Genomic DNA, 15,363 nt, shown 5'->3' on the forward strand with positions numbered 1-15,363 from the left:
GCTCTAATAGACACCTGGTCACTTATTAAGCACAGTGGAACACATCTGATCTCTGACAGGCACACACACACACACACACACACACACACACACACACACACACCACGCACATACATTCACACACGTACACCAAGTAAACAGAACAGGCCTGAGGCCATAGTTTTAGAGAGCTGTTGAAGCGAATCTAAGCAATAGTTCTTCCTTTGTTTGCTCAGCTACAGTTCTCAGTAATTGAGTTGTCTGTATAGTTTCTCAAGCATTGGCATAGTGGTTGATTTTCTAGTTAAGAATGAACACAAGAATGAAATTAACATGTTTCATTCTATAGCTGCCTCTATTGGAGCTGATCTGCATGAGACCTTTTAAGGGTTCTATTCAGATGTTCACCCATGTGGAGGCTAAGTGGCTACTGCAGGAGCTCTGAGTGCTGAATGTCTGTTGCTATTGGCGTCTTTGCTGAAGGTACTTTAGCTCTGGCCCCCACCGCCGCCCATCACGATTGGCATTTTTACAGAATGCCTCGGAGAAGTTCCACAGGTCTCCATGGTAACTGAGCATTCTTAGGCTTGAAAGGGGGCAAGGCAGTATTGGAGATTCCACCACAGGTTCAGTTTGCTCCCTGACTGTGTTAAATCCCTCGCTAAAAGGGCACCATAGGAAGCAGAGGACAGCTTCCACTGGATACATAATCCTTGTCCTTTAGAGGGGATTTGTGCCCCGACCTGAACCTCACTCCTGCACTCCTTGGCTGTCCTCTGAACTCCAACATAGTGCCTTGCCTTGCACTTTGTCTCTTTCCACTCCAGAGATCTCCCCTCGTGTTACATTGTTTGGGTACATTACCTGCATAGTGTCCTACCCTTGATTGGCAGTGGGCTTTGACAGGATTAGTGCTCTTGAACAATGGCGGCTTATCACTGGTCTCCAGCAGGTGGGATGAATGCACTCAGGTCTCCAATTGCCCCAGCTTTTGTCACCTGGGTCGTGCTCTATCTGCACTGTTTTGTGATTTGGCTTTTAATGGCCAATCTGGTGCTTTATGGCTCCGCTTGATGGGGGGAGAAATGAGTGCACTGATTGCGCTCCCCTTTGGTTAATGGCCTCGGCTTATTGTCACAATTATTTCTGTTCTTTTAAGGGCCGATTTTCACCTCACTCAAAGCACTGGCTCGTTCCGCCAGCTGAGCTCTTGGCATTATCAGGTTTTAATTCTCGTTTTATGCGAGCTCCAAACATATGGTGCTAATATTACAAGACGGCTCCATTAGACAGCTGTAGGAGTACACAGACAGCATATCCATCATTTTCTGGACCATTTCAGAACGTATTTATCTTAATCCCTCCCGCCATAATTCATCATGTTATGCAGTGTGGGCAGGAAGTGGACCAGTGCTAGTACTGCAGGCTTGGCTAAGTCCAGAACTGATCCCCGCTTTATTGATCCAGTTTAGAACGCAGTCGACCATATTCCTGTCTTCCATCAGTTGGAGAAACTGTCAGTTTCCATGTGATGGCCCATTCATCATCAGGCTGGTGTTTTGCCTTTTGCCATAAAGCATATATACAGAGACAACTACTGTTATATGCACGTGTTAACAAGCTGTGACACCAGTGTGGGGTGTAGAGGTACCTGGGTATGGTGCACTGTGAAGTATGCCTCCGGTGCAGTTCAACACAAGAGACGTTGTACAAGGGACACGGTCTGCTCTGTGGCTTTGACAGTATATTGTATGTCATGCTTATTAGCATTGGAGCACAATAAAGGCCGGTATTGTGTTCTCTCCCCTGAAGCCTCCGCTGCCTCCTATTAGGACTGTTTTAGCACTATGTAGGTATGTAGGTCTTATTCAGCACTATGTAGGTCTTTTCGGCACTATGTAGGTCTTATTCAGCACTATGTAGGTCTGTCTCCTAGTGTGACACGTCTCAGACTTCGCTCTATTCTTCTTTCTTTTAGCAAAAGTATTTAGAGCTCCACCAACCTCCATGTTGTCTAACACCAATTGTGCTCCATGTGTCTGACATGAGAAAAAGCTTAGCGAGGCTGCAGGTTCTGCTATGAAGCCATCAGTCATTCAAGGCACATTAGCCTTTGCTATTTGTGTTTTTGTTTAGTTTTGTTTTGTTTGCAGCTTGCGCATCCCTTGGGCTTAGCCAGCCATTGTCAGGCCTGTGTGCATTTCAAATGAAGCCGGAGAAGTGACTAAGCACCCTGGGACCAGCAGAGTGAGTGGGGGCTCACAGTAAACAGCCTGCCCCATTCTTTAACCATGGCAACAGCAACACAGCACAGCACAGCACCAGAGGCCAGGCCATCAGGATGCTCTGGTGTAGTCTCTGCTCCAGGACCAGGGGCCGCTCACCATGACAACGGGACGTTTTTGAAAACAGTGTTTTTTTTCCCGTAGTGTTTTCAAATAGTCCAGCATCAACGTCAACATTTTCAGAACTTTTCCACGACGCCGGCAGTTTAGGAGACTGAAACCGATAGCTTTTGAAACCGGCTTCCGAAGTGGGAACTTTTGAAACCACTGGCTAACTTTCGCCATGTAGATGCCTGTAGGTGTGAAGCCGGCAACTTTATGACGACATAGCCCCACCTCTCAACTCAGCCACGGCACTCGACCTGACATGTTGCTTGTCAAAACAAACCAAACCATTTATTTATCATATTAAAATGTTTTTCTTTCCCCTGTCATGATTTATGTGCACAATGTAGCCTATCAGCTTTTAGTGGCTAAGTTAGAAGCATACGTTAGCTTAACTTAGTTAAACATTAGCTTACTGCATGTTAGTGTTTTCTCCAGTGGTGCTCAGACCTAATGCAATGCGTAGGCAAAGCATTTGACATTTCACATAGCAGTCACATACCTTGAAAATGAACTTTATTAGTTTAACAGTTGAATTGAAAACCGAATTGTCTGTAGTCTCTTTATTTAATGCGACTGCTTAACCAGAGCACTTATTAGACATTCTCTGGCTTAACAAACTGTTTCAACAATGTTTTCTTCTACGCGATTCACGCGAAATTATCGTGAAGCTTCTGCACAGCTGCGCCATCGACGGGTCTGGCATATGCACTACAGCACATTTAGCCGGTTACACCTCTGTGTGTACACGCGAGTTTTTTTCTTGCCGGAGTCGTTAAAGGTGTGAAAGCGGTCAGAGAAAATCCACCCGACGGTGTCGTGTAAACGGCCGCTAAGTCTGGTCAGCATAGTCTTTCACAGTCACAGCCAGTGAAGGTGTTATCCTTTTATAAGATAGGCTTGCCTCTGAAGACATTTCAATCTCAGACACTAGTCTGCATACCTACTGAAACACCTACCCTCATGTTGCCCTCTTCATCATATGTAAATACTAGGGCAGAGGAAGAGGATGGATCAGATTGACATACTTTCATTTGATTTTTGTAGTTTGTTAATGTGTCTGTTGACTGGGGAAGTTTGTGTGTGTCTGTGTGTGTGTGTGTGTGTGTGTGTGAGAGAGAGAGAGAGAGAGAGACTGCTGGTTTGGGCATGTGTTTGTATACACTCCACTTGGAAAACGAATAAATAGGAAAACCTGGGAAGCGAGGCTCCTGAGTGGTCAAAGCGGAGAGACTGTCCAGTGTTGCTGCTCTGGACCTTCTCACAAGAGCCTCAGCACAACTGTTTCCCATGCGCTGATACACATCAACAGTCAACCGTTCCTGAAAATGAGTGCCTCAGGCTAGCTTGTTCTGCTTATACCAGCTTGTTTTGCTTATACTGTGAGAGCGTGTGCATGTGTTTGCATGTGAGGACAGATGGGGGTGGGGGGCTTATTTGTGTGTGTGAGATGAGAAACACACACCACATACTGACCGACAGAGAGACACAGAGAGAAAGGGGAGGAAAAGAGAGAGAGAGAGGGTTCCCCCACAGGCAATTTGATTTTAATAAAGACAAAGCACTGAGGGGGCTGCTCACTGGAATCACAGGATGTTTGCATGACAATCCACCCAAACAATGTGTGGTGAGGAACCACTGAGAAACCCTTGTGTGGCTGACGTGACCAAGCTTTCAGATGACCATTTTGATCGGATGAGTCTGTTTGCAATTCCAGCCCGTTTAGTTCACCACACACAACAAGTGGCCAACACTCTTCCCAGCCCACTATCTTGAATGCTCCCATTCAGAGTGCAATGAGGTGTGCATGAAGTCATTGTGAGTGTTTATGAGTGTGTCTCCTTGACACCCTGTCTGTCTGACATGCCGATATTCTTAGGCAGCAGCCCTCGCAGCACTTGAGTGATATCTCGGGACACGTGCGGGTCTGGGGGGAGCAAGTGTGTGGAGCAGGCTGTGCGGTTCGGCTGGGTCTGGGTCTTGGCGAAAGGAGGATGTGGACTTTACTGGCCAGTTGTTCAGGACATCCTGGGGAAGGGGGTGTGAGGAGAGACGTGCAGACAACAGGACATGGATGGAATGTTGCATGCATGAGTGGACAGAGTCAGGAGGCCTTGTCACCCCTTGTGATTCAGAGGGGGGCAGGGGTGTGTGTGTGTGTGTGAGTGTGTATGTGTGTATGTCAGAAAGCTAGGTCAAGATCACTATAGGCACAGCACAATAGGCCTTTTCATAATTTGAGACACCAAAACTGAGTCACTCAATTTATGCATCACACTGACTGCCAGAAATATTCCTTTTTAATTGGTGAGTTCTGCTTGTGCTCCTCCTTCAGACCTTGGCTCAAGCACACAGCTTTGTCTCACTAATAGTCCCGCTTGTTCATTTAGTAGCCTAAGATAAGATATTGAAGTTATGATTTCTAGTGAATTAACTGCATTAAACAGTTGCATTCAGTGAAACTAGTCGTTGTACAGATATTCATTATAAACAACGTCATTCGACAAATTACTTCGACGTCATTGAGCACTGCCAAAAACTATACAGCGCTCGCCTTGATCTCACGAACAGTGTTAAAGCTCACAGCTCCGGAGGGGAGGGGCAGAGAGGAGCGGTGATTTCATTGTCTGGCCGCCGGTCCGCGTAACCGCTTCAGCCGGGAGAGGGAACGGGCAGTGAGGGTGCATTGGGCAAGAGTGTGAATGTTGTAGCGGGGATAACGTACAGTTCTCCAGAGTCGAGGCCATCTGAATCTCATGTGACAGTATATTAGCTGCTTGCTTACGGTGAGTATGTATGCCATGGCGTATTCATTTACTTCTTTGGTTAGTTTTTTTGTTACCTGTAAAGGAGACAGGTTGTAGTATGTTAGGACTGTTCTGTTGACTGTTGGGATTGTTCGGGACCTACTCAAAGCTCACTTAAAAGAAACTACTCAAGTAGGCTACTGAAATATCACATTATATTTTGTAGTGCGTTAGAATAGCAATTTAACCTAAAGCGCTATGAATGCGGAGTTTGTTGTCGTTGCATTTTTATCAAAATGAGTAACGAATCCAGATATTAAAATGTTTAGTTGTGTACAGTTAAGGTGTTTTCATCATGACTGTTTTCATCATGAATTGCTTTACGTTGGCTACTCTTCTTCATTTTAAGTAAATGAATTAATGGATCGATATGGGTTAACTGCACTTCAGGGCAGACTCAAGATCATCGGCATGCATGTTGATAAACACAGTTAGAGGAGTGTTTATAGCCTACAGTGATCCACATTGTTTTGATCCACTTGCACATACTGTTTACACCCTCATTCACGTTCTGTAAATGATCCAGACGAACTGTTTTGACCTGTCAGAAAGACATAACCAAACATCGCCATTAGATCATTAGATGAATGGATGAATAGACATGTCATGCAGAGATTATAGGGTCACCTGTAAAGTCTTGTGGAAGGTCATAGCTGTGAATCATGTTTTATTGTTCATAAATAGTGGCTAGTGAACATAGAATGATTCAGAATAATTTATTTGACTAGTAGGGTGGCAATGTGGTGTTGTTTTTATAACATGCATCCATTGCCTTTTAGTTATCCCAGTTTCTTGCAAAATAACAATAATTACATATGTGGATAAAAATGCCATAACCATAAACGTGTATTTTTAGAAAAGTATAAAAAAAAGGAATTGTCTCCTGGGTGCAAAGTTCCTGCATTGTGAATAAATCAATGTTGCAGGGCTGGTTAGATGTGTAATGAATGGTTTGTTGTTGAGAGGTAGTCAATGGAAGCTTGGAAGTGGGCGGTGAGGTGGCCACAACATGATGTCAAAGAGGACTAATGATTTCTGGACAAGATGGATGAGACTTCAGAGGGCACCAGGTGGTACTAAAGAGATCAAGGGCAGGGCGGTCCAGTGAACAGTCTCCCCTTCACCATACCTCCTGGGCCTAATGCATGACAGGCAGGGGCCTCAGGTAGCAGTGAACCTAAACAGCCAGTTCTTAGAAATGTATCCATGAGACTTGCTGAGCTGTAAGTGTTTTTGTTTTTCTTAACCAGACCCGCATGCCATTTCACCAGGGCTGTGGCCATTTATCACCTTGTTGATGCTGTTGTGGTAAAGCGCACCAGGTGCAAAAGATTACAATGCTCCTAAGTCCACAGATTCCCCCTGGGCTGTTAAAAGATGTTAGTCTTATGAGTCGTGGTTAATCTGATCACTAAGACAGTAGTAGTCTTATTTGCTTAGAGCACACACCCAGCAGTGCTTTAACTCTGCCAGGCCACCACACAAGCATTGTCCTAGCTGACCCACAGGGATCTAAGGAGCAACCATGCTTGGCCAGTCATCTTGAGTTAAAGAGAGGCAGCATTATAGGGGAGGGGGAGCTGACCGTACCAGTGGCTGTCAAAACAGTGTCTCTAATCCCGCTGGATGACTCTCCTTTTCATCAGAGGAGGCAGCGCTGGTCAGTCCCCTAGGCCCTGTACCCTGTACCCCTCCAGCTCCTCACCACACATCATCTGACAAGCCAGCGAGACTAATAACCAGCTGTTGATAGCTGTCCTCAATCCTCCCATTGTTACGCAGCATGGCTTGCATCTGGAAAGGACTCTGTGATCTAAGGAACAGCACCTCCCCAGGATTGACTAAATTGAGAGAAGCTCTTCATTTTCTACTGCATTTTTGCAGTAGTTGTAAAATGTCAACCACTTCAAAAACAACTTCAGAATATTTAGTCTGAAAAGAGACACCCAACCTGTTGGATAGTGTTAATGTTTATAAAAAGCATGTCATATTTAGATAATAAATTAGATTTCATGCTAGCTCATGTCACATGCCAGTGAATCATAGTTATACAGTAACATGAGCTTTGAAACATGCATCATATACTTTACATCACTCTAACGCCTAGAATGGCGGGGCATAAATAAATAGCTTCCAAGCTGGGTGATTGTTAGTGACTGCTGACATGAAAACACGATAAATGATTAGCTTTTTTGTGCATCTTGGAATAATTAGGCCTGTGTAGTCACAGCACACACATTATGGAAATGCATTATTTCCCAGTCCAAATAACAACAGCTGCTCGTCCATGACTTATTTTCCTCCCCTGTTACTTCTCATCCAAACTGATAAATCATCTTGGCTTGGCAGCTCCTGCAGCCTGTTTACTCAGCCCGCTCTCTAGCTGCCTGCTCTTCCTTCTGATGCCACTCTTGTCTCGTTAGCCATCAGGGCTGTTGCTCCGGAGACAGACGTGGACAGTGGAGACATGTGGATCCATGTGGTGGGGCTCGTTAGTGCAGCTCGCTGATAAATAAATACTAAGCGCGCTGGAGGAACTCGCACACAACTGTTAGTTGTTTGTTACTGGGGTAACGGGTGCGGTGGGGGGTGTTTGTGTGAATGCCGGTGTCTAAGAAATGAGTTTATTGAATTGAATTTCCCCTGGGGATCAATAAAGTATCTATCTATCTATCTATCTATCTATCTATCTATCTATCTATCTATCTATCTATTATCTATCTATCATCTATCTATCTATCATCTATCTATCATCTATCTATCTAGTTTAGCATGTGGTATGTAGTCTCCCATGGTGGGAAATAAGATGCACGGCTTTCTATGTCAGGACAGTGGCCACTCCTAGACCAGCAGGGCACTCCCCATGAACCATGAGCCTCTGTGGACTTCTAGTCTTGTGACGGGACTCCTCTCTGCACTCAGGCCTCATAGTCTGGATCTGGTCACTCTCTGATCTGCCCGCACTATCTGTTGCATTGTGTATGGTCAGTCCATTTGGCCGTAATCATACCCCTCACCTGTCACTGTGGTGCCTTATTCACCCAAATGGGGTTCAGCATTTGTGATGACACATCTTAGGACAATGCTGTGTGATTGCCAGGTCTGACCAAAGATTCTAGAGCGGAGCATCTTGCTCTGTTCTAGAATCTTTGGTTCTGACCTCACAAATCCCCTTTGCCTGCCAGTGCCTTCAACAAATAATAGTTTAATGAACCTCTTTATTTCAACTGCTGTTCTCCATGGTTATTACAGTTTTTATTGTTTTTCCCAGCGACCCAAGTTCATAAAAGCAAGTGCGTTATCTGCAGTGGTTCTGCTGAATACCTACCAGCTGCTCTGTGTTATAGTCTCATGTCTACAAATACATCCTTAATGGCTGACACGCTGGTCTCAGAGCAGCCTAAATCAATGAAGGGGATAGAGAATACCCTCTGGAGAGTGTGGCAGAGATGTCGAACTGATAGTCGTGAATAATTGAACTTCTGCATGTAATCATTTTGCCATTGCCTATGGTGTGTATGTGTGTGTGGGTGTGCGTGCATGTGTGTGTGTGTGTGTGTGTGTGTGTGTGTGTGTGTGTGTGTGGACCCACCCTTCCCCATGCAGTCTAAACTCTCCCCGGAGGGCCACTGACACTCAGTGGACTGTTTATGTGGAATGAAAACATCCTCTTGTCACAGTAACCCATGCTCATTAAGTCTGATAATGTGCCTTTTTGTGATGTTTTCATCTGTTAGTGCTGCTCTTTTTACCTTGGTACGACCCTCAGATCGTTTGTGTGTGTGTGTGTGTGTGTGTGTGTGTGTGTGTGTGTGTGTGTATGAGTGATATCATAATGGCACGTTGAGCCTGTGAAACTGACCTCAGTGTGAGCGGTGGCTGTTGAGCTGCTGAGAGATGAGCCCTGGGGAAGTGGCACTGGCGCTGGGGGGCATGAGGGGCTTGTCTCAGCACCTGAAGCCCCGGCAGCAGACAACTAATTGGCTGATGGGATCATCTCACAGATACCCAAGCACTGCTGGGGGCTCAACGCCATAAATCTGTTTTGTCTGCAAGCTTGAGCTCTCCCTCTTTCTCTCTCCCCCTCTCTCTCCCTCTTTCTCCCCCTCTCCACACCTCCAACTAGGCCAGGGTGTAAATAACCACCCTGAGACGTGTGCTAATCACAGGTTGTGAGGGCCACCCGGGGGCCTTTATGGCACACAAGCATTTACTGCCCCTGACTTTGTTATTACAGCCAGTTCAATTTGCTGATGACACAGGGATCTGTGGGCATCTCAGCGCTTTGGTGGTCAGGTGAATGGACAGAGTGGGACTTTGGTGGTGTGTCAGTGGAGCAGCTGGCTATTTGAAGTAGATCACCGCTGATATATCATATAATTCACTTCCTTTGCAGGGGGCGACAGGGAGCGGATGACAGCCAACCATGAGACATATCTCCTTATGGCCAGTACCCAGAATGACATGGAGGATTGGGTGAAGTCCATCCGCAGGGTCATCTGGGCGCCCTTTGGGGGAGGTGAGTACACGGCCTTAAGCAAACATCTTCTGTAAACAGGAAGTCAAGATAGGGCACCCACATGCTTCTCTGGCTCTCCCCTCTGCTATTTTAAAACAAACTTAAGATGTTTCCTTGTTCTAACCACGTTGATTTAACTGGAGTATATAGGTACTGGTCACTTGTGGACCACTCTATAGGGTTCTTTATCGATTAACTTGACCACACATTAAGTGGGCAATGTCGTCTCTCAGGGTGGGGGTGGAGGGCGACAGGCAGGCGGAGGAGAAAACGTGGTGTGAACACAGCCGAGGGAGGCGCTGGTACCCACTGTGTGTGAAGCAGCAGCTTTGACGCAGATAGCAGCCGACTGCTCCTCAAAAGACACCACGGCTTTGACGGCGAGGCAGGGTCCTCACTAAGCTCCCCTGCTGAACACACAGGCTGGACTGGCCTCATTCTCTGGGCGCTGGGTGCAGGCTGCCATATCAGATGACGGGTGTCATGTACTGGAACGTTGCTGAACAATCAGTGCCCTGGAGCCTTATTCAAATTAGGAGTGGGGCTCTGCCGAGATGGAGGGGAGGAATCAGAGTGGCCCTGTCACCGTCCCAGACCCCTATTTTTTATTTTTGTCTAAGGATAACCCTGTAGTGCTTCAAGGCTATTAAATAAAGAAACACTCCGGTCCATCTCAAAAGTGCTGTTTTTTTTTTTCTTCCTGCGTTTGGTCACGGTGACTTTTCCCCTGACCCAGTAACCACGGCCACAGCTCTGGCACTCCATCACAGACAGGGCTTGGGGCGCTCCGAGAGTTCTCAAGCAGACGCTTTAGAGGGGGGAGCTGAATATGAGAGGAGCAGGAAGACTGCATGACATTAGAACCCTTTACCACGCAGCCTTTATCACCAACATTCCAGACACTCACTATACAGAGCGCGCTCCATGGTGTGTGTGTGTGTGTGTGTGTGTGTGTGTGTGAGTGTGTGGTAGGTGAAGACTTTCCCTCGCAGTCTTTGCCCTGAAAGTGAAGTTCTGATGACCTGTCCTCAGGTCAAAGGCCACCCCTGAGTCAGCAGTAGACAATAACTCAGGTCTCCAGTTTCCATTGTGCTGGAGGGCCACCCAGTCTCTGCACACCTGTGGCCCTCTCTCACCCCCTGCCCCATCTCATCTCCTCCCCATTTGGCCTTAGATTTACAGCCTGCAGCCACGCCATCATCACCTCATGCTCCACTGATCACCACAACACTGAGTCTCGCCACAGTATAATTGCATTTATTTATTCATTGGCAGTTAATGTTGTACAAGGCTATTCAGATAACTGCTCTCTGTAGTGTTTTTTTATGCATCTCACCTTTTTTGCACACATTTAATTATTTTCTTGTGTTTTTCTTGATTTCTTTTCTTTTCCTGGTGCTATGCTGACCTTTACAAAAATACTTCCTCATTGTTAATTGAGTATTGACTTGAACGTTTCTGAAGTGGCCTCGGTCGATACCACTGACTGAGGACCATTTTGCCTCCAACGCACACAATCGAATATTAATGGTTCTCTCTGCTCCACAGACACTACTCTACAGGGTTCCACGGGTCCTTGAAATCCTTGAAAGTTTGTGAATCTGAAAAAAAAATTCCAAGGCCCTTGAACATTTTTGAAAACAGACATAAATAAATGGAGGTCCTTGAAAGTCCTTGAATTTCGTTTTGAGGAAAAAATTCCATATAATTCCATCCGCTTATTAACATGTTTCCATTATTTCGCCACCACTTCTGTTGATACCCTATACGTATGCCTGATTTACGCTGGTTAGAACTACACGGCCAGCGTTATTTCTGCGTGTTTCCCGCGTGTAGTGTTTGTTGCCCAAATATTTAATTTAACATATTGATGAATAAACCAACAGGTTCATGGTAACAAGTTTAACTTGTTTAGAAAGTTTATTTCAGCTCAGTTTTACGCAAAATACAAACATGAAAAATAGAATAGGCCTACCATTTGTCATATGACCAAAAATAAAAGAAAACTGTGACAAGGTATCCTTGGTCTGTTGAGGTAACATGATTTAACCATGCCTGCGCTTGAAATGTATCGACACATTAGGTCCTTGAATTTGAGGATATTGGATCTGGAAAGTATTTGAAAGGTCCTTGAATTTGATCTTAACCAAGGTGTGGGAACCCTGACTCTAAGTTCACCTTGACCAGTATTTGAGTCGGCTACAGCTTCAGCTCAGGGCTGCTGCCCGCCAACTGCATACAGCCCCTTGTAATGCTACCAGGCACCATTGCCCTACCTTATATTTGCTGCTGTTGACATTTCTAATCTTTTCAAGGAAATAGAAAAAAAATAGAAAATAAGGACACAGTGTTCACTCGAGCAGTTCCAATCATCCAAAGGGATTAAGAATATACTTGATTGGCAGCCTTCATTTATTGTTATCCGGTTTTCATTTTGGGGTGGTGACAGTATTACTGGAGTTATAAAGTAATATGATCTGTCTTATTATAGGTCATGTGTCTTCTCATTGTTCACCATGTGCTGTATGTCAGTGGATGTGCTTGTGTTGAAGAAAACGTGATGTGTGTTTGGAATCCTGAGCGAGACATGGCTGAACACTTGACTGTGGATATTCAGAAGGGAGCACTGTGGCCTGGATTTACTGTTCACACAGAATGGCTCCACTATGAGTTGAAGGGGGGAGTTATGGCCGACTTGAGGGTAGCCACATCAAATGCTAACTCTAAAGGCTTAAGGGCTTTGCCAACATCCGCCTGGAGTTGTAGGGGGCTTGGCTTAGCCATAACCTTTACACAATACCACAGGGTCGAATCATTGTGCCGAGCACTGGCCTGACAGACCTCCGGCTCTCCTCTTCCTCCTCCTCCTCCCCCTCCTCTTTCTCCTCCTGTTCCTCCTCCTTCTGCTCCTTCTCCTCTGGACAAAACCTCAGAACACGCCTGCCAGTGTTTTTTTCCCCTCTGCTTCTGCCTTTCACCCCCACAGTCTAGACGAGCCTTCACAGATTAGAAGTGTGAGTTATGGGAGTATGTATGTGCCCTCATTTTGAAGGAAAGTTTTGCATTTGCTCTCATCGAGCGGAGCAGAAGATCGGAGAGGACGGCTCCCTGGAGCAGATAAGGACTGAGGACTAAAGACTGATGGTCATCAACATCTCTGACCATCAGTGTATGACATGACAAAACTTGAAAGACATTCAGTACCTCTCTGTCCTTTTCATGGACTGTGTGTAGGTCAGCTGGACTTGGAGGAAGCAACAGGCCACAGGAGTCTGAGTTTCAGGAAGAGTGACTCATCATCAGTCCAGAATCTTACGATGTTGAAACTCATCTGACCTGAGGACATTTTTTCCATGTTGGGGCTATTTTTAGATTTTTTGAAAGGCTGGGAAATGTTTACTTTCATCTGGTCCATTTAGCACATTTATTTTATAATACGCCCACAGGACATGAGCTATATTTTGGGTGCAGGGAATAGACACTTTCAGTTCAACAAACTAGCAGAAGACTTTACGTCTGCACATCCCTGGCTCAGATTGCTGTTGGAATGTTTACCAAAGTGCTAACCAAGATCTGCTTAAATGAGCTCTGCAACATAAAAGCGCAGCCGTGTCCCTGGATATCTGCGAGATAGCGAGAGCAGAAGACGTTCCCGGGCTGAGATTGCTCTCCAGAGTGTCTGCGATGCTGCCGCTGTCATTCAGACGCATTCCTCTGGGGCCTCTCAGCAGATCTGCTAAAGCGAGCTGCACAAGCGTTGGCTGAGTGACTGTGGCTCCTGGTGGATGGCTTTGTCACTGTTTCCTGCCTCATCCACATCCTGAGAGGTCTGGAGCATCACTCAGGAGACTGGAGACTCAGGGGCGGAAGATGTTGGAACGTCGAGAGTTTAGAAGCAGTGTCTCCAGCACTCTGGCATATCAGAACTTTATCAATCGAAGGATCTATCGGAAAATCCGAAGTTGTGTGGGCTACAGACGGGGTGAGTGCGTATTATTGTGGTGGTGGTGAAATAAGTGTTGTTAAATCACCTTTAGAGAGCAAATGGGACAGGATGTCCATATTATTTTCAGGCTCCTCTGTGTTCAGTGTAAGTTATGCAGCTAATGCACAAAAGAAGCACAGGGTGGAATATCAAGCAACATGGATGCCTGCTGGTGTGAGACAGATTTTGAATCGGCCCATCCCTGCGGCTTATTTGGATTTGTACCATATCGTACCACATGTGCAGCGTTTGTCTGTGTCCGAGAACCGGAAAGTTATGCAGATCCCAAGCTTGCAGGAAGGCTGCCTTAATCCCCTCTTGTGTGCCAGCCACATGAGCCCCTTAAAATGTGAATCATACTTCCCCCCCCCCCCCCCCCCCCCACCCTCACTGGGGCCCGTTTGAACGGAGTGACACAGACAAAAGGCGAGAGAGGGAGTGAAACGGGGTTAAAGCAGGAAGTCAGATTTTAATCAGGTCTCGTTCCTCAAGTTGACTGCATCGGGCATATACATTCTCTGGCCCAGTGCCCTGAATCATGGCAGGGAGGAAAAGTCAAATGGCCGTTGGATTTAGATCAGAAAGTCAGAGCCCTTATCCGCACTCTGTTCACTTTGATGTTCCTCGGATTTTTTCCCCCCTCTTTCTCAGTGTTTTTTTTTTTCTTTTTTTTGGTCAGCCTGCATGCCAGTTACAAGGAAGAGTCTTTTTCTCCCCACTGGCCTTTCTGCCTGATTTCACACTAATCCCACAGCTGTGGAGGAGGAGAGCTGTGGAGTGGCCAGGGCTACACTACATTAGTGTGCCATTTATTGTGCAGCACATGCTCTCATCCTGAACTGCTGTCAGGGCACTCAATGCGCCTCTGAGTGAGCTTTGACCGTTAACTTCAGAGTATGTAGTTTAAGACTGTTGTGTGAGTGGCATACAATGACTTTGGAATCGATAATGGCACATTAGTAAATCACCTTAAGAAATGTGTAAATGCTATTGACTTCTTGAGTAAAGCTAATTCTGTTTTATTCTGTTCAATAATCACCTTGTGTTGGCTGGGTTTCACATTGCAGCCTTCTTACTCAGCACTGGAAGTTAGAGTTTCTAATGTCTAAAAGTGTAAGTGTAGACTTTAAAAAAAAAAAAAAAAAAAAAATGATAAGTCTATGTCCCATGGGTATGGGTAACCCATTCAAGAGCAAACGGGTGAACCATATTCAGCTGACTGTGTGTGGATTCATGGAATGGAATGAAAATGTGGTATTTCCAATCGAGCAGTTAATTATACCCTCTGCAACTGTTTTCATAGCAGGTTTACAACACCATAAATATATTCTAGCATGTTTGCTACTTGTTTAATGTGTGAAAGTAGGTCAAATCTGCTTTGTCTGCTACTATGAATGAATGTGTTGTGGTAAAGTTCACATCTTGCCAGATCATCCATCTTTTGATGTAGATCTGTATAGTTCTATATTATGTATGTACAAGGAAACGGCTCTTTTGACCAAGGATGGCTGTGGGAGGGTTCATGTTGTTGACTGCCTGTCTGTGCTTCAGGGATCTTTGGCCAGAAGCTGGAGGAGACGGTGAAGTATGAGAGGCGCTACGGGAACAAGATGGCCCCCATGCTGGTGGAGCAGTGTGTGGACTTCATCCGGCAGTGGGGCCTGCAGGAGGAGGGTCTCTTCC

General features: G+C 45.8%; 1 protein-coding gene across 1 annotated transcript in view; it reads left to right on the forward strand.

The window, feature by feature from the left end:
* The window catches only part of arhgap24 (Rho GTPase activating protein 24), a 91,860-nt gene that overhangs the window by 69,523 nt on the left and 6,974 nt on the right, over positions 1–15,363 (forward strand). Inside the window, 2 exon segments of the mRNA XM_048258538.1 lie at positions 9,573–9,695; positions 15,232–15,363. The exon segment at positions 15,232–15,363 is cut by the window's right edge and continues 76 nt beyond it. Of these exon segments, the coding sequence (XP_048114495.1) occupies positions 9,573–9,695; positions 15,232–15,363 (255 nt within the window).

This window comes from Alosa alosa, chromosome 12 (assembly GCF_017589495.1).
Source record: "Alosa alosa isolate M-15738 ecotype Scorff River chromosome 12, AALO_Geno_1.1, whole genome shotgun sequence".
Taxonomy (NCBI): Eukaryota; Metazoa; Chordata; class Actinopteri; order Clupeiformes; family Clupeidae; genus Alosa; species Alosa alosa.